This window comes from Corvus moneduloides, chromosome 9, assembly GCF_009650955.1.
Source record: "Corvus moneduloides isolate bCorMon1 chromosome 9, bCorMon1.pri, whole genome shotgun sequence".
Classification (NCBI taxonomy): Eukaryota; Metazoa; Chordata; class Aves; order Passeriformes; family Corvidae; genus Corvus; species Corvus moneduloides.
Window position 1 is genome coordinate 9,132,584 of NC_045484.1, and position 27,481 is coordinate 9,160,064.

General features: G+C 41.0%; 1 protein-coding gene across 2 annotated transcripts in view; it reads left to right on the forward strand.

The window, feature by feature from the left end:
• The window catches only part of CRB1 (crumbs cell polarity complex component 1), a 100,891-nt gene that overhangs the window by 35,415 nt on the left and 37,995 nt on the right, over positions 1-27,481 (forward strand). For both annotated transcript variants that reach the window (XR_004241679.1, XM_032117235.1), the window contains exons 4-6: positions 1,811-1,950; positions 3,364-3,546; positions 25,407-26,354. Coding sequence is in view for 1 of the 2 variants with exons in the window: in XM_032117235.1 (XP_031973126.1) it covers positions 1,811-1,950; positions 3,364-3,546; positions 25,407-26,354 (1,271 nt within the window). In the remaining variant the exon portion in view is untranslated. The remainder of the gene's footprint in view (positions 1-1,810; positions 1,951-3,363; positions 3,547-25,406; positions 26,355-27,481) is intronic.

Below are 27,481 nucleotides of genomic sequence, written 5' to 3' on the forward strand. Positions count from 1 at the left end.
AATGTTCTTATTTAAACTCAACAATTTACAGACTTAGCTGGACTACAAAACCTAGTGTGCCTAGGCACAGAGGATACCTCTGCATGCTCCATGTATTTTTTCTATAGGAAATATTGCCAGGAGCTCTAATGTTCATAGGAGATTCCATAGGAAAGAACATCTACATGTATTGCTTTCTGCAGATTGTGAGAAGATCAAACAAGAAGTCAAAAAAATATGCTAGGTAGAGGATCAAAATTGTCTTACTATAAAAAGCCATCTGCCTGCTCAGCTGTAGCCTGCTCACAAGCAGGGCACCTTCCAGAATCCCTGAAGGTCGCCAGCAATGTCAAATGCTAAAAGATACCCAAGAAAAAAGACACACAGGTAGGGCTGCACATTAAGCAGTGAGTTCTGGATATTCCTCACTGCTCCAGGATTCTGAACCAAAGGGAAAAGTAGCTTGGACACAGCCAGGAAAAAAAGCTTTCACCACAAAGCTGAACAGCACCAAACTGAAGGTGCATGGGAGAAACGTACTAAAAACTCAGCAGAAGAAGGAGATTTCTGGTTTGAGAACATACTTCAGAATGAAAATTATTTTTCTGATTCACATCTCCCTCATTACTTTTTATATCCAAAATTCAAATGCCACCTGGTCTAAGTCATCTCTGACTTTCATTTAAGAATAATCCATACACCAGTAACACACTGGCCTGCCAAAAGTTTCTGCTTATGCACACACTTAAAGTGTAGTAAAAAGTTTACACTTTTTGGTCCGCTAGACTGCAGGAGCCAGTTGTTCTCTGATGTTGCTTTATGTTCAACAATTTCACCTTCTCTCCATATATTTACACCAAGTCTAAGACTCGGATATTGAGCACAGAAATTATCAAATAAGTATACTTATGTCTTGTTCAGCAAAATGCCCCATGAATGCAATTGTACAATAATGGTTTATCATTTTAATGTAAAAGAAAAAATAAGAATAAATTTTTGCTTCCTATAGTTATTATTAGACCAAGATCATACAAGCCTGCACAGTTAACATGTCCTGCAAAAGCCTCTTCATATGACATGTACATCTTAACTTTGTACTTGATGACCAAAGAACAGGAATGATACTTTTTATAACAGCTCTCCTGAAAAAAAAAATGCAAACTTTTTTTAACTCCCAGATATTACTGATAGCTGCATGTTGCTCATTTCTACATATACACTTGTTTGTTTACTTTTGTGGTAGTGACATTGCTATCAAAATGAGCTGTATTACTGTTGTTATTGGGACTAAGCAAACAACTGATATTTTTGTTCTAACCTAACAATAAAAGGCTGGCTTTTAGGAAAAAAAAAATCATTTAGTTGAGGAACAGAAAATCTCTTATTTTGCTGGCAATTCAATTTCTACCAGTTCAAAAGTAAGGGATACTAACACACTGCCTCCCCCCTTTTAATTTTCTGAATAATGTTAAGCCTACAAAATAATTTTTTAAAAAAAGCATTGGAAATGACATAAACTTTTTTTTTTCTCCTAAAAATTAAAAAAAGAAGAAGAAAAAAGAAGGATCAGTAATTCTCAGGGCTCTGTCAAAACCAATTTGAATTCACAAGCAGTTCTTTTTCCCCAGACAAAACCACATACTTCAGGGAAAAGCTCATTGCTGGTTCCCAATTTCTGCGGTTTCTCCTAAAGCACCAGGTGGTGGTCTAGAGCTGGCCTCGACCCTGTGAGCTGCTAGCCAAGGCTACACAAGAAGCCTGTGCATGTTTGGGAACAAAGCCCAGATCTCTTGACTTCCAGCCTGAGTGAACATTGCATTCTGTGTTGTAGGTACAGCTGCAACTGCACCGGCACTGGATTTATGGGCTTGCACTGCGAGACCCTCACTCCCTTATGTTGGTCACAACCATGCTACAACAACGCCACTTGTGAGGACCACGCTGACAATTACACGTGCCACTGTTGGCCAGGTACGCTCCAGGTTCTCCTATAAATATTCCTTGAGTAGTAGTAGAGGTGTCCTTTTTTTTTTTTTTCCAATACAATAAAAGGTTAAATCTCCATAACCTTAAAAGTACTCTATGGGCTTGTGTTTACATGGGCTTCACTCGTCACAAGGCAGAGCCCTTTGGGTAAGTTGCTTGCTTTTGCAGCTAAGAATTGATTTTCCTGTACAGCAGAAGTGGGCAAAACAAAATGCATCAGTATTATGGTACCAAGACAGGAGATAAGTCAACGTTGGGAGCCATCTCCCAGTTACTTAATCCTTCAAACCATGTGATACATGCATCACTGCTGCAGCTGACCCTTTTTTCAGTCTTCATCAACACAACCTTGAAACCAGTCTAAAAACTTCTGTCTGGCAGTGGGCACTGAAACCCACAGGCTGTGTTCTCTACCAGCACTGCTTGTGTATCCAGCTGTTTGCAAAGAGGCCCCACACCCCGGGGGGGACACAGACCCCGTGCTCCTGAGAGACTACACCACTCTTCCAGCACACAAACTACAAGAAGTCTCCCTAAGGAGTTTATGTCTGTGATCTTACTGAGGATGAAGGAGCGCAGACAGCACTGTGAGGACTAAAGGCCTCAGTGTTGTTGCACTACACGAGTCTTGGTGCAACAGATAAGGAAAAATTAGGCAGAACCCTTCGCATTTTCCAGAATTCAGGGATCCTTGTAGCACTTCAACCTCCAGATGAAACACTTTACAAACACCAAATGATTTATACTGCCCTCCCCCGCCTTCCCACAACCTGAGAGTGTATTTACACCACAATTGTTACCCATGCAAATCTCCATGCTAGTGCCTGAAAAAGACCCAAACAAATCCTTTATGGCACGGCACAGCTCAGCTTACTAATGCAGAGTAGCCGCAGCAATGTCCTGCTGCCAAGCCCTGGCAGGGAGCTGCAAGGGAACATTCACACCTTCAAGGAGCTGAGGAAAACTTTCAGCACACGACAAAGCCTGAAGCCGTGTGCAGCTACTATTCACAGTGTATATTTTGGGGTCTGGAAGGGAAGAATAGCACACAGAATTACAGAATTATAGAATAGTTTGGATTGTAAGGGACCTTAAAGATCATCTAGCCTTCCAATACCTGAAAGGAGCCTATAAGAAATATGGAGAGGGAATGTGGTGACACGACAAGGGGAAATGGCTTCGAACTGAGAGCAGGTTTAAGTCAGATATTAGGAGAAAATTCTTTACTGTGAGGCCCCGGCACAGGTTGCCCAGAGAAGGAGTGGCTGCGCCATCCCTGGCAGTGTTCCAGGCTGGATGGAGGCCTGAACGCCCTGGTCTAGCGGGAGGTGTCCCTGCCCACGGCGGGGGCTGGGAGCTCCCAGTGTCACATCCCTGACCTTGTCGGTGTTTCCGCAGGGTACGCGGGCTCCCGCTGCGAGGAGGACATCGCCGAGTGCCGCAGCAACCCCTGCCTGTCCGGCGGCCACTGCGTGGAGCGCTCCTGGGCCGGCCACTACGGGCTGGTCCCGGGGCTGCCGCCGGCCTTCCGCTACGACCGGGCCGAGGGCTACATCTGCCGCTGCCCGCCGGGCTTCGCCGGTAAGGGCCGGGTCAGGGGAGGGGGTCCCGCCGGGCTTCGCCGGTAAGGGCCGGGTCAGGGGAGGGGGTCCCGCCAGGCAGGGCCAGGGCCGAGCCCGCCGAGCGCTCGGTCCCGCTGCCGGCCCCGTTCTACCGCCCGCGGCAAAGTAACCTCCACTGGTGTGCACAGCTCTGCTCTTACAGGGAAAAAGTGTCGGATTTACAGCTAACCATAATCCTGACAGAGGTGCGTTCAGACCTGCCTTTATTCTACCACAAGCCTGCACTGTTTAGCACAGCCGCAAACCACTTGGGCTTGGACTGTGTGCTTCTGGGGCTACAGTATTGTTCTGTCAACCCCACCCGCTAGTTCTTTCTAAAGGAAAAAAATAATTAATAGCTAGATTAATTTACCCAGCCTTCAATTTCTCGTTCCATTCATCTCCCGAGAAGCTTATAAACTTCATGTCATGGGAGATGCATGACTGCTGTCTCCAGCATAACAAGTACAAAAGTTTATGGAGACCACAGCTTTCACTCTGAATTCTCTACTTATTCTTCTTCAAAGTGGCATCAAGACTTGTTCCAGCCCTTCCCCTTAACTGTCCTTCCCTGTCCTGTCACTAAGTGTTGCTGTTGTTCTTTTGTTCTGCCTTAGAGAACACACTATGAGCCTTCTACTCAGGCTTTCAGTCTTCCAGGCTGTCCCAAGCACCCCCTTACCTCTCCACATGCCCCTGCTTTCTCTTCACCTCCTTTCGGTGATGGCCAGACTTCCAGTTTCTTTTCCTCCTGTCTTGTCCTAATTTGAAAACTTCTGAGCTCTGTGAGACAAACTGGAAGGTGTTTTCTTGATTAACTATCATCCTTTATCCTCTCATTTACTTATCAATTGCCTTCACCTGGCTTGTTTGCCTGATTTGGGTCATGATTCTATGAGTTTTGTTCAAATGGAGAACTTACTCCCCCAGCAATACAGACTCTTAAACTGGTCTGAAAACAAAGTGTATCAGAATGTATGTAACTCTATCAATCTTGAATCAATTTTTCAATCCATAATCTCGCTGTTCTCATTCATTTGGAGAGTCATTTGCAGGACTCTCCAAAGCATGAGGGAGAGAAAGTATTGGAGATCCCAAAACTTTTACAGACTCTGTATGCAAATAAAATTACGTTTTTAAAAACCATAAGTAAGTTTAGTTATGTACATACCTGTTGGATGCTACCTATATAACTTTCATGAGAAAAAAAACCCAAAAGAGTTATTCTTACTGAACAGTTTGCCCACACCACAGCAGGAAGATCAAATCTTTAACAGGGCACTCTGATAGCAGTAGCACCACACATTTCTCTCTGGCCTTTCTCCTTCCCCCAGGTAACCTCAAAATAAAAAGTGCTGAAAATGAGCCTCAGCCTCCTTGGATTTCAGAAGCTTTGGCACAAAAAGCCTATAGGCAGGACTGGAAGTGTTTACCTCTCATCTGGACAAGCAATTTCTCCAATTATAGCCAAATAATAAGTAAACCCCTAGTTTTAATTAGAATTAAAGAAGATTTAAGATTAGAGTTGATAGCAGTAGTATGATTCAAGGTAGCAGGTGAGTCCCTGATCAGGACCACTCACTATTTGGTGCTTATCTAATGGAGATGAACTAACACCCACCTGGAGAAAAGGTCAAATCCTTTCATCTGGATATCAGCATATTTCATTGACACCCCAAATCTTACATTTCTGCAGCTGTAAGCCAGGAGTTTTTCCAGCCTTAACACCTGAATTGTTTTATGTGCTTTAGATATAACCCCTCAGATTCCTATTGCAACAGGACAGAGATTTTGTTTAATAAACCAAATTAATTTTATTATGCCTCTTTCCTCAGTAAAGCACTCATGTAACGTTGTAATCATATGTCACTAAAGGGGGTTATATGCAGAAATATTAATCCACATACCCTGCATTCCAAGGGCCTGATCCAAAAGCCATTGAAATCAGTGGAAAGATGTAATTAAAGTGAGGGTGGCTGCCAATATGTAACAAGCATCTTTGAACTGACTGGATAAGATTGCAAACAAATTAGTGTAACTGAACTGAAAAACTGAGAATATCCACCTTTTGGATGGTAGTTTTAAACCTAAGGGCAGGAGATAATGAAGCCTAAACACATGCCTATGTCAGGATAAAATTTTTCCCTCAGAAACTGGGAGAAAGGAATAAATATTACCTGGCAGTGTCTTGTTACAGAGAGTGATTTTTCGGGTGACTTGAAAAACAGTCAGTCATCCTACTGAAAGTCTTGAAAGGATCAAATCTGCAAACAAAATTATTTAGACAATTTGATTCTTAAAAATAAATATGTAAATCCTAGTCTGGAGACTTCATCCCAGCTAGAAACTCTTTGAGGATGTTAGATATGTGCCTTATCCAGATCTAAGATAGAAAATTTCTGCACAGGTTCTACAAAGGGTTAAACTTCTCCTGTTCCTTTTTAAATCAAAGTGTTTGTGGATACTCAGATTTCAAGAGGTCTCAGTACTTCTGCAGTAGCAAGCCCTAGGTTTTTTATAGTACCTTGGCATGCTGGCCCCCTAGCACAACAGTACCTTTAATAAATTGGGCTTTCATTTAAGGGTCCTGTGATTTGTTGCTGCGAGCTAAAGGCAGTGGTTACCCTAGAACTGTGTCCTTTCATACTGTGGATATATTGTATTGCTCTGGCACTGCACATTTGTTAAAAAGGCTGTTATTTGAAAGGTTAAACTTTTCACTTCGCTCATGAAAACATGTGAGAAAGGAGAAAGGCAGAGCTATGGATTTGGTAGTGACTCATTTCACCAGGTTGTAATAAACTTAACACCATGTCAAAGTTAAAGAGCTTCTGAACTTGCAAGGTTTACCAAGTGACACATTCCAGAGTGGAGTGGAGCCCAAGGAGCAGCGAGTGTGCCAGGCAGGCAGGTCCTGCTCCCTGTGCCTAAAAAGCTGCGCTGCCCATATCTCCAGGTGGGGGGACAGTGCTGGCAGCAGGGATGAAGCCAATCCGTTTTCCCTCAGCACGGTGAGGGTGAGAGGAGCAGAGCTCACTCTCCTGAGTGCAGGCAGGGTCCCTGCTGCCGCACACATGAGTGCTGGCTGCTGAGGGCCTGGCCACTGCTGGTGTCTTGTTATCTGCGGTGTGCCAGCTGTGCCACCAGCACTGCTGCTTGCTTTGGCATCAGGAATTCCTAAATGGTTTTTGGCCTTTTTGTTTGTCTTGTTTTCTGTTTTTCCCTTTTAAATTTCCTTGGCCCTTTTCCCAGCCTGTTGGACTACTGCAAGAGAAAATGATATGATCAGACTGGTGTCGTATGCATATTGAATTCCTGGCATATGCATGAGGGAAAGAAACTGTCTCCCAGAGCCAGAAGATGAGGCAGATAAATGGCCAGTATGGGAGAGTGCTGAACACTCAGCTAAGTAAAGAAAACCTCAAGCCAGACACTGATGTGGGAACGTTGTGGGACCTGTACTTAGAAACTGAATTATTTGGGCTCTCGTTCTGCACTTAAGGCAGGGGGACAGAAACACGGAGCACACAGAGCTTCCATCTCCCTGCATGTCTGTAGGTGCTGCTCTGGGCAGAGCACCCAGCAGACAGCAGGGCACACTGACCCAGCCATCCTCCTCCCCCCTGGCCTCTGACAGTGTGGGACAGACACAAATATTATTGATGGGTAATGGGTGGGACCGTGGGCACATTACCACTAACTTGGGAAGCTTAAAATACATGCATACATTTTTCTAACTCTAAAAGTAATTACACATCTTCTTTCTTTTTTAAACCTTCTTAACCATCAGCACAACAATCACACAGCCATCCTTAGCTATATAAAGCAATATGACTTACAAAAACTAAATCAAGCAGATGAATAGTAAAAATCTCATCTCCAAACTCCAAATTTTGTATTTTCCTATGTTTCCTTGTCTGTCCTTCAGCTGTTCACACCATGATAGTCAATCATTCCTCCATTACACCAGGTTAATTCACTTTGTTTCATGGCCTGTCATCACAGTTTAAAGGGTTATTTTCTCTTGATTCTGAGACTTTAGAATAAGACAAAGCTGTTCAAGGAAAGAATGAGAATAAAAAAGGAGAAAATACAGAGAGAAAAAGTAATTTTCAAGTTAAGAAGCTTTCAAGAGCACTGCTCATTTTTTCAGTGGGGCTCAGGCTTTTCCCGCAGGCAAGATGTGTGCTCAAACTCAAAATTAACAGGTCTGGAGGTACTGTTGACTAATTATTATTCCCATACAGGCAAAGTTTCAAGAAAGAAAGTGTTGTTACCATGAAATATCCATCAACGTTAGCTGATTCAAGGAGAAATTCCAAATACATTTGTGTGTACTACACACATGAATTGCTGAAAAATTAGAATTAGGGCTTGAGATCTCGCTCTCTCTCTTTAGACTTCTTGCCACTCTGGAACAACAGAGAGGCTGTAATTGGCATGCAAACACACTTCTTCACTGCCCAAACTCCGTTCACAGTCAGTACAGGGTCCCTTTTTCACTGTGGGACTGCTGTGAAATGTTCCCTTACAAAACCAACTCGGTGGTGTCAGGCAGATGTGCAGCACAACATGAAAAAGTGTGGCTGTTTTCTGAGCATAGCAAGGAAGTTACTGCTTTCCTAGAGAGATTTCTACAGCACTGCCCTATCTCTGTCCCAGCCCCTGTGATCTCCACGTGTCGCTGTGTTCAAAAGCACAGGGGGAAGGAGGAGGAGAAGCTCCTGTCCCTACTCCCATCCAGTCTCCTGCAGCTCCAGCATTCCATGGCCAGCCTAGGCACGGGCTGGACCAACACACGATGCCCTCAGGGCCTGGCAGGCACTTACTGCCTGTAAAAACCCTACACCAAACAGACAATTAGCACTTTAAGGTACTTTTTCCATCTCTGCTAGAGCCTCTGATCTTGAAAGAGCATTTGGACAAGCTTTTAATGATTCTACCCACTAATACTATTTAACATTTCTTCAGTCAGTAGCATCCTGGTAAGGAGATATTCATGTTGTCATCAGAATTGATTCCTTCTCTGTTGGCTCCTCCTCTACTACTGCCACTGAGTTCTTCCTCTCCCCTTTTTTCTTAATTTTTGGAAATGGTCAGAATATTTTCGTAGAAAGGCAAAGAGTATCCTTTATCCCTGGTCTGTGGTCTATTCCAGGGGGAAGCAAATGCTTTCAGGCCCCAAGAATACAGCGTGCTCACTGGTTTCTTGCTTGTCTGTTTATTCACAATTGAACTGCTTTCTTTGCAATAAGCACCAGTGATTTGTCACATGCTTAGCTCCCAGACCAAGCACACTGTTAGGTCAGTGTAATTACTCTTTCTGGATAGTTCCCCAGAAGGAAAGCCGAGGCTGAGTTCACAATTCACACCCTGTATGGTAATGGCCATACAAGGGCAGCAATACCTCAGAACATTGTGGGCAGCGCTGAAATTGGGTTGTAGCTGGAAGAATTTATGAATCTGCCATTCCTTTATCAGTTACCATTACAGAACTAGTGGGACATTTCAATTTAATTTCTACTGCAGGTAGTGTTCCTCTTGAAGAATTTTAAGAAATACCATTTAGTGAAAGAAAGTGTAATTTTTACATTCTTCCACCATATAAATCACCACAGCAACTAAGACTGACTTGTGTTTTTCATGACAGCTCTTTCCTTAACAGCCCATATCTTGAGACACTTTATGAAAGCCTAATAGCTTTTTTTTTTTTGGCAAAAATTAATCTTCTTATGACTTAACTTGCCCCCTGCATGGCAGCAGACGGTGAGAGCGATTGCTTGAAGGCACTGACTCTACTTGTAATGGTTACCTAGTCTTTGCCACTGGTTAAAGAACCCTGATTTAGTGGAAGACACTTCCCACAGGCAAGTGGGGGGTAGTACTCAGAAAAGAGTAGCATATGTCTCTAAGTGATAGTAATACCAGCTGAAAACATTTCTGTGATTACAATATTCTGCAGCTGGGGTTTCACCTCACTAAAATCTGAATGTTTGTGTATTATTCCCCACTTCAGAGAAATAAAATAAGGTCCAATATGATCATAAGGAATGACATTACTTCAATGAACAGTGGAATCTCACAGCCCATGGAGGATGAGTTTGTACATCATTATCAGATCCACTTACCATATTTAATGTGCTCCAAGTAGAGACTGAAATAGTTTCAGATCCTAGAAATAAAATATGCATCTAGCATGGGTGCTGACTATGCAGAGGACTCCTTTTAATGAAATAAAATTCAGGTTTATTGAAAATTTCAGCTTGTCCCTATTGTTCCTATTGTACAAGGGAAGTTTTTGACAGAAAAGTATTTTTACTGGTAATGGCAATCTTTGTTAAAATTTTGTAAAAGCTGAACCAGGATCATTAGGAAATGAGCTCTCAAGCTTTTCATGACAGCTCTTTACAGAATTAGCTCCCGAACCTGGTTTGCAGCACTGGGACTGATATTTAGGACCCTGATATACCTATATATATTTTTTTAATGAGAAATATGTATTACAATCTCCCTCCTTCTTGCAAGTTCCAACTAGAAATGCAAAGACATTTCAGCCATCATTTCTGCATCATTCAGCGCCAAAAAAATGCACAAAGCTCAGATGTTTTTGGGGAGCTTTTTTGAGCTAGAAATATAGGATATTCAAACATTCTTATTTTCAGAACATGTATAGAGTTTTATGCTTTAAAATTTGACAGCTGACCCATCATTACTATGATCTATTTTCTCTAGTTGCACTGATATGTTAAGCTGTATAATGTAGTCCAGTGTGATTGACAGAGCCTGGAAGCAGTGGATATTTTGAATCTGGCACATCTCTCTGTGTTAAACAGTGTTGCACATAAACACTTTTTAGCATGAAAAGCTTTTTCCTTGAAGGGACAGAGGAGGGGATGAATGGCTTTTAATCCATAAGCTCCCTGATCTAGCAACACACCAACAGATAATGTCCTCAGATTTAATGAATTAGTGTGTCCAGTACCTGGCAGAAAATGCTTAAAGAAAAAACAATTTAAAAAGAACGGCAGTTGGATATTGTTTGGCATCAAGGATAATGCTTTTTAAGCACCTGTTATTTTCCTGACACTCATTCTTGGTGGGTCATTCCATCATATGATTGACTACTTGTTAAATCAAGTCTATCCAGTAAGAATTTTCCTCCTGGGGCCTTCTTCAAGCCCTGCCTACTTACCTTTTTGATTTCTTTTTTAAATCTCTGGATAAACCTTTCCTATCCTTTTTAATTGGCATACCTCATATATTTATAGTCTCTCCACGATCCAATTTTGCCGCCTCTTGACTGAGCTTATGAACCTGCTCAGTCCTGTCTTTCTCTATTGAGGAATCTCTCTGGCCTTTTCATTTAGTGCTTGTTTTTCCCCAGCCCAGCAACGTTACATATCTGATGGCACAGGCTGCCACTAATGAGAGTTGAGTTTAAAGTGTGGTCCAAGTGATAACCCTGCACAAAAACGGGTAAAATCAAAGGTGCTGCACACACCAAACTGACAGCAGAACTTTGCTCATCTCCTTCAGAATTGGATTGTCCATCTCGGGAGTTACTTTACAGCAGATGCTTTTTAGCACTGGTTTGTGTAAGACTACATTTTTCTGGTTCAATTATGGTTGAATTGCAAAGTTAAGCAGATGCACAACTTTTGCCCAAACAGAAAGGAACTTTCTTTAAATCTACACATTCAGCTTTCACTGCTCTGGAGAAAGTGCTTGACAAGTAGAGAGTAAAGAGAGGACCTGTGTTATGGGACTAATATATTTTACTTTCTCAATACTTTTTAATTTATGGAATATTTAAGGTCAAATGTCAAGTGATAAACAAAATGACCTGATTTAATAGTTCAGTGTTTTGTTCAACAGATGATTTCAAAACCAGCCTTAATAATGTCACCATTGTGAACCCCATTAAAATCCAGTTTATTGGAAATACAGTAAATTATACAGCCAAATATTTAAGAGGCATTACTTCTCTTTTCCTACATAACAGAGGAGCTCGAGTGGCATGGGAGAAGCTGGTGGAGTTCAGTCAGAAAGAGACCATGACCTGGTAGTTCTGAACCACGTGCATGTAGTATAAAGTGTGTTCACACACATATGTGCTGATACACAAAGAAATACATATATGTGTAAACATACATAACAGCTAATTCAGAGTACTTTATTGCTCTGCTTACGGAAAGCCTTACTAGCTAGAAAGGTCCCCAGCTTTCATTTTTGCTATTTTGAAGGGCACAGTTTTCTGTCTGGATGGTTTTGAGGTGAGAATGAAGGATTTGTCTTCATTCCTTTCTGCAAAATTCGCAGCATGCTGGCTGACCAGGAGCGTTTCTGTTGGTCTTCACTACTAAATAATTATTTTAAGTGCACGGCTTCTGACAGTGGGAAATGCATGATGTTTGCATGCCAAACCTGCATATGTTTGCTCTGAAGGCAATATTGGCCTACACTGAGCTAAAAAATTAAAGTAGGCTGCTGTTAAATTGCTTTGGCATCAAACAGAAATGATACAATGCCATTCATCACTTTGTTCGTTTAGAGGTTAAAGTTTTTATGCAGCTTAGCATAACTTTGTATTACCTTGCTAAAAAAGTATAAGCTGCTGTGAAAACATGCAATCTGTTTGGACTGGCATCAGCATTTTGGTACCAGTGGAACTCTGAGAACCAGGTTCCCTGTACCCCTTCTGTACCTGTGAGCCATCAGAGGGAGCGTGAAGCGCTGTCCATGTCCAGCATCTGTGAGACATTAGAAAATTCTGGCTAGAGCTGACATGTCAGCGCTGTCCTTGGAGCCTGATCTGGGAGATGCTGCTTCCCAAAGTCTTTGTGATGAACACTGCTTGCTAGTCCAAATTCTTAGTGTCAGTTTTTAGCTTTTGCATCACACACAGTTCGATTAGCAGGATCTTCCACGTGAAGCTCAGAGATACTGGTCTGCAGCCAGCCATGCAGAGTCCAGCCAGGGCTGTAAAAGCTATGGAGAAAACAAGCACCAGAGTTTTAAGTAGAAAAGAGTAATTTGATGACCCAGACAGGGCTATTCCTAGCTAAAATTTCTTAGCACCTTGTAGGCTTGGCTTTCACACAAGAAGAAAAACAAATTAAGAATCTTACTAATTATACCAGTGGTCCTGCTGACAGAGCTATTGGGCTGAAGGGAGGCACCCAGAATGAATTTTGCACCCTCTCTTGACAAAAAATAAGTTTGACCCAAGAATTGTGCAAAATGTTTACGTTTTTCTCTTCGTACCTAAAATATCAGCAAAGGATTATTTCAGACCCTTACATAAGGTTCCCATAATGCCAGTGGCAGAAATGACATCAGTTTTTAAAGCATAAAAGGCACCTCATCTAGGCTCAGAAATGTCAGTAGTAATTACAAACTTTGTTTTCAGGTGTAATCAATTCTTTATTTATGGTGTGAAATGTTTTTTACCCTTTTGAACTTTCACCATTCTAAGCCAAGCAATATTGTTGGCATGTTCCTTTAAAAATAATTGCTTCTGAACTGAGAAATTGAATGTCAAGTTCCAAGTTGATGTAAATTAAATGGGTTGCACTAATAGTCTGGCCCGTGGTAGGAGTGAGTGTTTCGATTCTGGGTTTGACTTCAGGACATGACCTCTTGATCACACAGGTCAGCAGAGATGGGAAATATCGAAGAGGTACCCCAGGTTGACGTGGGGAAGAAAGTGTCTAGAACTGATGTATCACAAACTGTCTGATCCATTAAACAGAAGCAATGTCAGGCTCCTCAGAGAATAAAGCTTAGTTGTCACAGGTCATTATGCTCTTCAAAAAAAGAGTTGGAAGGAAAATCACGATGATGGAAATCCTCAAGGCTGTCATGTACACATAATCTTCTAAACCTTCCTGGATTAACACTGCCAAGCCTGTGCACAGGGGGAAGGGAGTAAAGAACCCAAATATTCTTAACTTCTACAGTGCAATTATATGCCAGATTTCCCACCTGTAGCTGTTAGAAAGGATTATTTTATAAGATACAGCATTTTAAAATTGAAAGCAGGACATCTGTACAGCTGAGACTCACACTTACGTGACCATGTCTTGAGAAGAATTCCATCCATGAGAGCAATCACATTCACAAGGTCAGGCAATACACAGTTCTTCAAAGGGAAGGAGCTGGTGAATTGGGCTGAAGTTTGTATTTTTCTTTTTTATTGAAGGCTATCTCCTGCCTTTAACACTGGCTTTCATTTCAACTTCTGCGCAACCCCAGCTCTCTCAGTCTCTCCTCATGACAGATTTTCCAATCCCTCAATCACCTTCAGGGCCCTTGGCTGGACCTGCTCCTTCTTTGTACCTGGGGAGCCCAGAGCTGGGCTTGGTGTGGTCTCCCTGGTGCTGAGCAGAGGTGAAGAGTCACGTCCCTTGATCTGGTGGCAACACAATTCCCAGCACAGCCCAGGAGGCCGTTGGCCCTCTCTGCTGCCAGGGCACACGGCTGCCTCGCGCCCAGCTTGCTCAGAGCACAGCAGGGCTGCTTTCCAGCCAGCTGGCCCCGGCTTCTCCTGCTGGATGGGCTCATTTGTCCCCACATGAAGGACTTGGAGAATCCCTTTATAGAATTTCACAAGGTTCTTGAACATTCCCTGTTTCCCCAGCCTGTTGAGGTCCCTCTGAATGGCAGCATAAACTCTCTGGTGCACAAAGAGCTCTTTCACATTTTGCATACACATATGCATATATATATGTGCATGTGTGTGTATATGTGTGTATATATATATATATATATATATATATATACAGTTCCCATTTTAATTGTTAATAAGAAAATCACTTTAATGCTTTTGTTGGATTGGACTCAGGAGTTTTGCAGTTTGCTGGCAATTAATTATCACTGATGAGTCCCAGGTCTAAGGTCTTCTCAAGGACATAAAGAATATGTTGGGATTTTGAGTAATAAAAATAAGCAGATAAAGTGAGCACCAAAACTAATTTTATGTGATATACTACATAAAAGCTCTTACATTAATTGTTCCCTGTAGCATCTAGCTCTTAATTATACAGTGTTTGCTAATAAGAGGAACAAGTGATAAAGCCGAGTATTTTTATGTCTGTTCATTGGCACTGTTTGAAATAAACTCGGAGGTGACTCTAGTAAGGCACAGCCTGCTTCTGTTTAGGTACCTGGACTGATTTTTTCAAGTACAAGGAGAATTTCAAAGAAGTTAAGATTGCCTTTTACTGATGACCTGGATGCTGATCCCTTTAAAAATATTTGAATTAACTTAGAAAAGGACTTCTGTTGATTGTGTAAGGAGAACCAGATTAAGGAAAACACTCTCGTTCCCTGGCTGACAATGAACTTTGCACTTTCAATAAACAGTCTTGGAGAGAAGAAAAAAACCCTGGTATAGACAGCTAATTTATGCTGATAATTAACTGCTAGAAGTAGATTTGGTGGATCTGATTCAGATTGCTCTCCCACTGCTGTAATTCTTCGAGTCTGGCTGTGCTAACAACATGACACTAACACAGAGAATTATAGTGATCAATACAATTACGGCTGTAGTCTCTGTCCTGTGTGCACTATTTTTTCTTAGCAAAGAGGGTTCAGAATCTGTTATTAGACCTGTTTGTGAGGCTAAAACATCATGGTAAAACACTGCCTGTAGTACCAAATAAAGAAAACTATTTAAATGCTGTGCTGTGAAAAAGTCTGCACAGCTACAGAAGTTAACCATAACACACAAAGACATAGAAAAACTAGATTTAATCTAGCTAAACCACATATCTCTAATATGCTCCAGGAAATTCCCCATAAGGCGGCCAGGATTCCATGGCAAGCGCACACAGTCTTAGCTGAGGTCCATGCTTTCCCACTGCCATCAGGATTGCTATGTGACCAAGCAAAAATGAAGCTAGTTTGGGTCTCAATCTTCCCAGCCTTGAGATGAGTTAAGCATATGAAATCTTGGATGAACAAAGCCACCATTTAGATGAGTTTTCCCACTACAAAGGGACTAACACTGCAGGGAATGAGGGGAGTGAACACTGCTGCTGAAGTGAAAAGAGGTACGATCCTCTGCCATTCCCACCAACAGAGAGCTGGACTGAAAGATCACAGCCCAAAGTCTCAGGTCATCTGCATCTACATCCTCTCTAGAGCAAGTCACAGCTTATCCAGGAAAGAAAACACACATAAAAAGTAATTTTTTAAAAAAAAGTTAGTTTGGCATAAAAAGCTTGGATTATTTTCTATATTTAAAGTGCTAATAAATTCCGTAAATACTCTAGGAACAGAGAAATGTAATTATACACAGCATAGATACAGATCATACCCATGCTTTTTACACAGTCATGCTGTGCACAGCTCAAAATACGCTCAGCATAACCATGTTATGTGCACTCACCCATTCATATTTTACATTTTTCTATTCTCACATCTCCATTATCAATTAAACTCTATAGGCCCTATTAAAACTATGATTTTCTGGCCTTCTGACTTTTTCAGTTTGTTTCAATAAGGACTGACAATGAAGTTATGTGAACACAGTCACTTTTGCATGTTGTGGAGATTCACATTAGTTATAACAAAATGAGAAAATCCTGCAAATGACTGAAATTTTCCAGAGCACCACTTCCAGGGCAGAAGCCGTTTCACACTAGACAGCACAGCGGCCGTGCTTGCCTAGCTCAGTTAAAGCAAATAGGAAACAGCCAACAAGAGACAAGGTAGAAAATCCCTTTTAGTGGAGACAAGGCACTGAGTGCATTTCTCAATGGGTGTGTTCATCAACAGCAAGGACTCTCCTAAAGCCCTTAAGTGTTTGTAGGACGGAAAATTAATTTGTTTTCTAATTCCAGAGTGAATCATATGCTCCAAACAGATTTTCAAGTCAATGAAACATGACCCTGTATGATCTAATTAAACAACTCAAAGGTATTGGTGGTTTTAAGATCCCTCTGGATATACTTCAGTTCAAATGCACACACATCATCTGTAGGGACAAGCTCATAAATCTACGAAAAATGCAAATCAGATCATTAATGCTTTGCATTTGACAGTCTTGCCACAGTTTTCTAAAAGGTAAAACATGATAAAATCCTGAAGTACACATACTCTTTTACAGGTTATAGAGAACACCAAAATAACCCCATACTGGAAAGCAGAACACCAAATCTCTTTCTTTGTCTTCTAAATATCTGGTCCTGAATCAGGTATAAAATAACAAATTCTCTGAAACCTGCTATTACGATTTCTTCTCTGTATGATGCCCTGACCCTTTGAGTGGAGCACTGGACCAGATGATGACCTCTGAGGGTCCCTTTCAACCTAAATTTTTCTATGATTCTGTCCTAATTCTCTGTGTTTTGTGAGTTGACTTCTCTGCTCCAGTGCACATGACTGTTTGATTACAAAAAAATAATCTATGGCTGGTTTTTTTCTATATTGTTTCCAGTCTTTTGTCTCTGGTATTGTTCCAATGGTCTCCTTTCCCCACTCTCAATTGTAGCTCAGATCTCTGTGAAGACTTTATCTATGATCTGCAGAATTTCTTAGCATCCCTCACACATCCTATATAGATCGATAGCCCTACGCATGCACTCTGTCCTCTTACTGCCCAGAAATGCCCACGTGTCTGACAAGAATTCTGTCTCAAATGCCAGCACAAGTATCTTTGGGGGCACCATTGATTCCTGTATTTTTATTTCCTTTTTCCTGGTCACATCTTTCATCTGTTTTGTCTCCAAAATCTTACCTAGTCTTTTTTCCATCACCTTTTTCCATTTTAACCTGTCACACCCTGTGATTGTGCTCTCCCTCCTCTCTTCTCCCCTTCCTATCTCATACCACCAACATGGCCATAGCTACAACATGTTTGTGCAGCCAGAAAACTAACTCCAGAAGGATGCTGCCTGGGAAAACCGGGCTGCCACAATTTGATTTTCTTCCTTGCCTCCATCAGTCAAACACAGCAGCAGCTGCCTCATTCACCCATATATAAAGCTGACTCTAGAAGCAGGGAAATGAAAGGAAAATGAGTGCCACGCAGGGACATATTTCACTCTTCAATGAGTTTTTCTTTACTCCAGATTCAGACCCTAATCCCACAATTGGATCCACATGGCTGGCTGTGTAAATTGAAGCAGGGGCTGGAGGTGCAGGCTCCCAGCAGCAGTGTTGCTGTGCTGCCCTTGCAGGACACGGCCCCTGGCCCTTGCCAGGCAGTGTCCCCTGACCCTGGCCGTGCCGCGCGCGTGGCTGCGCCGGGGCCCTCGTGTCTGCTCGGGCCTGCCTCGTCCCCCCAGCAGCTGGAGCCAAGCTCAGCCCCGACGGCTGGTTCCAATACTTCTAAAATAAAATAAACACACCCAATCTCACTAAACAACTAATCACCTACAGCATGTACATGATTTTCTTCTTCTCGCTTTTTTTTTTTTTTTTCCTCCAAATGAAAACTATTTTAGGTGTGACAAAACATGTGAAACAAGTGGAAAAACATTTCCAAGTACTTTTGGTCTCAGAAAACCTTTACTGATTGACGAGATTAAGGGATTGGGGGTTTTTACCACTTTAAAAAAAATCCATTTTTACTGAAAATTCGAACTAGTCTATGAAACTGGGGGCCAGCAACATTTAAAAAGATTGAATTACAGCATGCCATTCTGAATGTAGCACATTATGAATTCCATATCCCTCAGCTAGAGTGACATATTTAATGATTAAGCCAAGCCACTCAACTCTATTTCTATTTTAATTTTTTTTCCTAGCCAGTATTAACTTTACATGTACATTTCAAATGGCAAGAGGAAAAATAGCAGAACAGTGAATTTGTCTGCAATAAAGGAATAACAAGGTCCTACAACTTTTTGAAATTAGAGTTGTGTGAAAGGTATCATGTGCAAATTAGCCCAATGTTAACAAATGATTTTTATCCTACTATTTTAAAGAATCCTGTTCTCCATGTGCTCCAGCTCTGCTCTGTGTTCTGTCCTTCATTTTACACAAGCTTTTCCTGCCAGGAGAGCAACAGAAATTGCCATGCAAGAGCAGAGCACTGGTCACATCAAGTTCGGTATCGAATGCAAGCCTGTTCTTTACTGAAGAAAAACAGGAGAAAAAAAATCATCCATTTAAATACCCCTCACTTGCTCTACACTGATGTACATAAGAGGAAAACCTCCTTCCTGACCTGCATGGTGACTGATTTATGCCCACAAGCATGGGGTTTAATTACGATGACACAGAGATCGTCAATTTATTTCCTTGCGCTTACTCACTCATGAACATGCATTTCCTCCTTCCAGCAAAAAGTAATTATCTCTTTGCAATTATCTGCACAGATGTGGCAAAGTTAGAATTTTCGTGATTGTGTGCTAAAACCTGGGGCCCTGAAGAATATATGCTCTGCCAGATCTTTCTGCTGGCCTCAGGATTAATGAGTCCCTTGAAGAGAGAGTTGTTTGCACCTGGGGTAGGATTTTATAACAGACATTTCCAAAATTCTAAAATGTAGGCAAAGGAAGTGCTATTTCAAACTCTTTGTCTTCCATAAAGCAATTCTAAAGGGTATCCTACAATCTGTGTCTCCAGGGTTTCCTCCTGCTTGCATTTGATACCTCTATGTGCAGGTAATAGTTTGACACACCTACACCTCAATTGCTGGGAATTATTTCATTCAAGGGAGGCCCAAAAACATGGAAAAATAGACTTGGAAGGGACAGACATGCAGGTATCGTTTGGACTGTCAGTGTGTCTAAGGCAGGATCTGCCAGTTTGCGTCTCATTACATTTTTGTCTCTAACCCATTTCTAAGGATCCACAATAGAGTTTACGGCTCCCAGTGGGCATCTTACACAAAGGCTTTGTTGTCTTCTTAGCATTAGAAATATTTTCTTACATCCAGGAACAGCCAGTGTGATCTGGATGTTCCTTGTGTGGGTCAAACCTGTGACTTTTTCACCTGATTACTGTGGTCTCAGGGCATAGTTTGCTCTCTTTTTCGTACTGAAAAACTCTTACCATGTCCCATTTCCTCTGCTTGTCTTTTGACTGAACAGCCCTACATTTTTAACCTTTTCTCACAAGCCATATTTTGTCAACCTGCAATCATTCTCATTGCTTTGCTCTGAATTCTTCCTAATTGATCCAAATCTTCCTTGCAGTGCAGAACTAAAAGTGGACTCGGTGTAACTGAAGCATTGCAGACTGAAACTATTGTTCTACCTGATTGCTGGTTATTCTGGCCTGAGACTGCAGAAACTGAGTGAGCCCTTCCAGAACCGAATACAGTATTTTTCAGACCATTTCTCCAATTTCTTATGTTCATCTATAAAGGTCATTTTGTCTGTAACACAATCAAAAGTTTAACTTAACCCTGCTTTATCAGACAACTTATTAGGCAAGCTTTCTCTGCTAACAGCCACATCTTTTATGAAAACACCAACCAGAGCAAAGCCAGGACAATCCCGAACCATAATCAAATCCCAGTTTGACAGGGAATCCCTGACAATTACTTTCTGGGCAGGATGACACAAGTTTTATACCTGCTTTATGGTGGTTTCACATGGAATTTTCTCCTTGGTCAGATTATGAAAATGTTATTAGACACAATATTTGACTGTAATTAGAGTATCTGCTCCTGACAGGTTTGTTCAAACTCCCACCAGTGGTTCTGGCACGGCTTTGAGTTTGCTGAATACCCTGCTCGGGGGCTCCCCTGTCCCACTGTGCTACCAGCCCCATGTTGTCACTGAGCTGTAATAGTGGATGTCTGTCCCCCCCCTGTTGACTCTGTGTCTGCTCATAACCTTCCCTCAGAGTCCCATTGTCACAGTCACACTGCAAAAGGAATGACAGTTACTGAGAACCTCCAACTTCTTCTCGCAGAGTTCCAAATAAGGTGCATGGTAAACATCAAACTGTAGCACGAGACATCTGAGTATCACTACTAGTCAAGTGCATTCACACTAACTTATCAAACTGAACTTTATTTTGTTTAAAGCTTTCTTTCTTACATTTCCAAAAGTCTGAGTTACATTCTTGATATATCTCACGATATTTAAACATATTATAGGAAAACTCACTCAATGCCTGTGTCAGAAGCTGGAAGAAGCAGCAGCTCTCTGAGCATCTCCATAAAAACAGTGGTGAACTGTAGATTAAATGAATCCAAAATTGTGTTCTGTGTATAAGTCTTTCGATGAACCTAAACACAAATGTGACACAAGGTCAGTAATTTCCTAATTAGTGAATAAATGAGTTGAGGGAGAAGAAGGAAGTGATAAACATAAGTGACAAAAATAATGTCTGCTGCTAAAATTATCACAGAAATAAGTAGTTAAATCTCCTGAACTCTATTTCCCCCTCATTAAATTTGGTCTAAATCAAAATGTCTTGCTCAAGAGCTGAAGAAAAAACATGTTTTAGTAAATAATTTTTTTCCTGTCTTTAGCACACTCAAAAATCTAGAGACACAGACTGTCATTAAGTAGAGAGACCAAATGGAACAAGAATACTTTACAAAATAAGGAAACAAGATTAAATTTTACGTCTTTTCTATCTGCTTATTGAGATGTTTCTCTGAATGACAGTTTCTCTGAATGACAGTGACCATGAAAGAGTTGATCTGGATTAGCAAACCTTTTGAAAGGAAAAAAAGTCTTAGCAAACAACATCTTGTAGAACAACAAAAAGCGACCAATCAGTTTTGAGCAGATGCTAATGATATGCATTTCTGTGAAACACAAACAACATTCAGTGTGAGCACGAACTTGGAGTAAAAAGAATTTAAATAGGATACATATCTATTGTGTAAGCAGTTTATTGGGTCTTACTTTAAGCCTTGTTGATCTGGCTTGGGCAAAATACACTATCAGACTACACCAGCAGGTACAGAAGTGGAGCAAGCTAATCCTGGAAAGGAAGCCTTTACACTAAGAACTGTTGTGAATTTTACAGAAGTTTGCTCTGTGAACTGCTTAAGTGCTAAACGATCTTTTTCTTTCGGAAACTTTCCTGTGGAAAAAGATGGTTGCAACTAGGATACAAGTTTACATCATTTTAATGACAATGTTTACAGGTAAATATTCTCTTTTTGATTTGTATGGGCACTCGGACTGTATTGAACATGTAGCACCTATCCAGGTTGCTTGCTTGTAGTTTCTTGATATTTATTTAGTGTCAGGGGACTGGAAAGGCAGAAGGCTGTAAGCAGATTTCTAACCAAAGGTGTGTCTCAAAAGTGCAATTTAAATAATAGTTTTATAATTATTTAATCAGAATGAAAAACAATGGCATTCAGCAGAATTATGCTTGAATAATTGCTTTTGTCATCCTGCTTCTGCAGGAAACCTTTGCTGCTAAATTTGAAAGAGGGAGTTTAATTAAGAGGTTTACAGTTAGAAAATAGCCACCATATAGTAATAATGTGTAAGTGAAAAAAGGAGACAGATGAGTGATGCTATCAAACTGAGTCAAAGGAACAGTTTAATCTGTGTTTTGAAAAAAACCTTCACAGGTGGGAAAAGTCATCATCTTAATTATTCATAATTATCTGAAATTTTATGTCAGTGTCTAATATTAAGAAGGGAAAATGCTGCATGATTCTACTTTTATTTTTCCTTTAAAAACACAAATATGCTTAGCTGAGCTAATGCATGTAACCACTGGAAAAAAATCATTGCCTTTGCACTTCTTTTGGTATGTTTTAAATCTTTTGAGAATACTTTTTTTACATGCTAACTTGAGCTATTTTAACTGCTTATACAGTTCTATAAATATGGACTAATTCTTTTATCTAGAGTGCTTTTATCTTGACTGACAATGGTCTTTGCTTGTATAGAAATTGGCAGATAACAAGCAATATCAACACCACTTGCAAGAACAGCTGATTTATTTGTTCTTGGTATGAAAAAAGTGACTTGTAATTTGTCTTGTGGTGTGACCTATATTTGTTTGTGCTAATCATATTATGAAATAGTAAGCCTATATATATAAGTGCATACATGTGTGAATATCTATATGCACAACTCGATAAAATAATTATTTTGCAATGTATTTTTAATATCATTACTTAAAATATAAGCATTGTATTGAGACACTGAAATTACTATGAAATTTATGTATTTAAGTGACTATCAGAGTCGCTTTATATTTAATAACTGATATTATTCATTTTCTATAGGCAAAGAACACACTAATAATAATAATATGTGTACTTCCTCATAAAAGTGATTTTATTTCTTTGTTGGACATTGATGATTTCTTTTATCAAATGTCTTATCTGAATTTAAAGATAGAAATAGATATGATTTCCAAAAAAAGTTTAGCATTCTCATGAAATTATTTTGTTAATTTTTTGTCTTATCTGATGAAGTAGAGAACAACACAGGTACTAAAGAATGTTGTAAAGTTAAATGCATCTGAATCATCCTTTCCACAGGCAAGTCACCATTGCAAAGTGAGGCTCAGGCCACAAGTTACAAGGCAAAGGGAATGTCTGGCAGGTGCTGTGGGACAATAAAGTAACACACAGAGAGTCACCACACCCTGATGAAAATGCAACAGCTAAGGACCTAGCCATTCACAATGCTGATTTTTTTATGAAAGGTTTCACAGGGGCTCCCAGTCTATAAATCCTTAAGCATAGTCTGTCCACTCTGAAGCCCTGTGACAAAGCTAAGCACAGCCTGATCCAACTGCTTGTTGGACTAATTTTTATCTCTGACACAAAAATCCGAAGAGACCTGCATTTCTACAGCCATCATATTAAGACTGAGTTGTACAAAAGACCTGAGGACACATTGTTCTCAATGTCAAAGCAGGGAAGGGAGCAGTATCAGGCAGGAGATGTACTAAAACATTGACCAAAACAAGACATAGCTCACAGTAACTTCACTTTTCATATACCAGAGTAGCAAAAGCAGGACAAGTTACTAACACTGAAATTACCACAAACTGGACAAAGCAGACATGGCTCTGGCCCCCAGTCAGGAACGGTTTGGGAACTGCACTTCTCTTGGAAAAAGTCAGCCCCAATGAGTTGTATTTCTGCCAGATGCCACTACCCATTAAGGTATACACAGACATCTCTCATTGGAATAAAGATGAGCCTGGCTGGGAAACTGAGAGAGACTGCTGCAGTAAAACCCCACTGCCAGGCCAGGGACATGGCACCAGCTGTGCTCAGTAGTCTGAAGCTTCAAGTGGAGAGTCAGTGTATGCTTTAATTGAGGAGGGATGGGTGAGTTGGATCACTGCAGAGAGAGTCTTCTGTGTACCTGCTATGATCACTTCACTCTGGCTGATCTTTGAAACAAATCTCTCCCAGTTCTCAGTTCCCCCCTGGCTCTCCTCTACTTACCACTCCCCAAGATGGGTCCAGTTAGAGCTGTGATTGAATGAAGTGGACAGGCAAGGAATTAGCCTGGGTAACTATCTACTGCTATTTGAAGCAATTCGTTGTGGCTGAATGCTGCTCTGTAATTTTCCATGAGAAATGGCTGTTTTGTTATAGAAATAAAGCTCAATGCGAATTTGTACATGAATGTAAGTGTAGTGCCTGGTACACTCAGCTGCCACTCCATGAACCTCAGCACATCTCATTACCTGATTTACAGGCAGCAGTTTTGCTGTGGGGATGGATGAAATATTATCTATTTAATTTGTGCTGATGATACTAATTTGAAAACTAACTGCAAAGTGTTTCTCATTTTTCTCTAAGATAACTATGAAGGGAAGTGAAAATGTTAAGAGTTTTACTTAGCATGAGTTATCAAACAAGTATTTGGATATTTTGGCTGCTTCCAAGAGAGATGAGAAACAGATTTTCCCTGATCCACTGAATGTATATCGGTCACTGGGTTGCTCAAGGGAGAAGTTACTGTAATTACCACTTTATAGATGAACAACAGTGCAGAGGGATAAACAGATTAGTTTTATAAGAGGAACAGATTTGTTTTTCTTTGTGAAGTGTGATGCAGCAGACTCACTTAGGCCACATCTCTCAAATTACAGCAGAGTTGAGATGAGGAGTTCTCCTTTTACCAGATATACCAGAAGCCAAGCATTATATGGAAGAAGAGGAAATATGAGGCTGTATTGACAATCTCCTGCAGAAGTGCTCTCATCACCAATCAACCTCTGAGGCATTTGAGAAAATATTCATTTCGTCTTTTCTTGCTTTATATTTTGTATAGAGAGAGGTTAAAAAGTTCCCCTGTAGTACATACTTTTTGCAGTACATACATTTTGCAGGCATCTTCAGCCACTTGTCCGCCTGACCCACCGTGTCTTGTGACTCTCACTTGAAGACTGTTGCTCCAAGATGTTTCATATGGGACCAGGAATAATAGTCTGGAGTTCTTACACTGTTTGAATGAGCATGAAAAAGAAGGAAAGACCAGCAGATCATACTCCAGCACACAACCATACTATATTATGGATAGGAATTAAGCAACAATTTTTGGGTTTTTTGTATGGGATAAACAATTCCATTCTGCACAAAGCATTCTGAATTTCTACCACAGGATATGTGGGAAACAATTTCTTGATCTCATCTGATGATGTTTATCTTAATTTCATCACATTAGCCATATCAAAACTGTCCCTTTGTTTGGTTCTTTTCTCCAAAACGTGGTTATCACTAAGGTGCTTATATAATACTTTGCACAAGGAAACCATGACAAGTACATGGCAATTTTATATTTAATGTATTTTTTTTTTACTTGTCCATCATCTATTTATCAAGGCATTCCCGTCTAATAAAAGATAATTTAATAAAACACATTGTTTAAAGTGTTATTTTGGGCTCCAGTTATTCAAACCAGAATGCCTAATTCTTTGTTTCTTCTTCAGGTACTCACTGTGATGAAGATGTCAATGAATGTTACACGAACCCTTGCCAAAATGGTGGGATCTGTGAGAATTTTCCTGGAAATTACACTTGCCATTGCCCACCTGCAGACAAAGGAGGGATTTTTTATGGTGGCTGGAACTGTGCAGAAGTTTTACATGGCTGTACTGATCATCAATGCCAAAACAATGGAATATGTATCCCACATTTAAAAAACGGCCAACACGGATTCAGCTGCATATGTTCACCTGGGTATACTGGAATGCACTGTGAAACCATAACGACGTTTTCTTTTCAAGGAAACAGTTTCCTTTTGTTGAAGAATCCCCTGACCCATAAAAAGGATTTTTTCTATAATATAAACCTGAGGTTTCAAACTGTGCAACCCACAGCTTTTCTGTTTCACCGAGGGGAGAAAGATACATTTGCAAAGTTGGAGTTACTGAATGGCTACTTACACTTATCCGTGCAAGTCAATAATCAGCCACAGGCTCTTTTGCGTATCCCACACAATGTCAGTGATGGAGAATGGCATTCAGTGGAGGTAACCTTGGCAAGAGCTGTTATTCTTAATTTGCTTGACAGCTCTTGTGTAGAATCGTGTCTCAATAAAACATCTGCTAAGATAGATAACGAGCCGGTGATGTTCGCGTTTCAGAGCACGTTTTTGGGCGGCTTACCAGTGGGGAACAGCAACCCTCTACAGAACACCTTTAATACACATTCTACACCTTCATTTGTAGGCTGTCTCCAGGATATTGAGATAGACTTGAATGTTATTACTCCAGAGAATGTATCATCTGGGTCATCTTTAAATGTCAGGACAGGATGTGCTAAAAAGGACTGGTGTGACCCCCACCCATGCCAGAACAGGGGACGCTGCATCAACCTGTGGCTGAGCTACCGCTGTGACTGCTACCGGCCCTACACAGGGCCAGGCTGTGCAACAGGTAAGGGAGTGCTGCTGGCACTTGTGTTTTAAGTGCCTGCTGAAAACATGGCCATAAACAACCCTGTTTACCTGGTGGTGAAACGGCACGTCCCTTAGGATCTCTGGAGCTTAATGTCAAGTGGTAAGCCAGTGCAAGAGGTTAGTAGTGGCACACCTTTGTTATTTTCTAGTTGCTTCCCCAGGAAGACTGCTTTTCAGCCTGACAAAAAAAAGAGTCGGGCTAAACTGGTGTTTTCCACTCCTCTTGTTTTAAAATCTTCTCAGTGCTCTTAGCACTCCATAAACTCTGAAAAACTGTAGTTCACTGGAGGTTATCCACGCTGTGTAAAATTTAGAAAGCAAGCAACTCGCTTGAAGTTTAAGACTTATTTTCATTCTTTGAAAATTTTGTCCTCAAGCTCTCTAGGCTTTTATAAAGAGAGTCATTTAAGGCAATGAAGGCAAGAAAAAGTACTGCAAGTTAAAAAAAGACAGATTCCAATTTTAAAAAAATGAATGAGATTATACTCTTAGCTTAATCTGATTAACCTAAGGGGCAGGCAGGGCTTCAGCAGCTGGAAACAAGGCCCATTCACCCTTCAGCTGGTCCCAAGGCAGGGCTGGACAATCCCCCAGCTCAGGCTGCTGTTTCCAGAGAGCTGTGTGGGGACCAGAGGGAAACACGTCCGTGTCTGAGTGAGCAGAAAGAGCTCGTCTCAGCAAACAGCCCCTGTGGCAGTGGTGAGCAGGAACATAAAAGCTGCAGATGCCTGTAGCACTGTCCCTGCTACAAATGACCTTTGCAAGTGCAGGCGGGGGCAAAGTGGAAGGATAACAGGAGGTCCCTGCCCAGCTCCCTGCTGTAGTGCATCTGCTGGGTGAAGCCCCCTAGAGCTGTAAATACAGCAACCCTCAGCAATGCTTTAGGGGAGCTCTGCAGCCCTTCCCCAGGCAAAGTCTGAGGGATCTCAAAGAAGCAGTTTTGTATGAGAAAATTGCGCAGGACTAAGTCTTCGTGCTGTGCCCTTGCCTCTGCCTCCCTCATCCACACATGGTCAGCAGAGCAATGTTTAGGGAGCAAGAAATACATACACATGTACATACATATATATATTTATGTAGATGTATTTGCCAAGTGGACTGGAA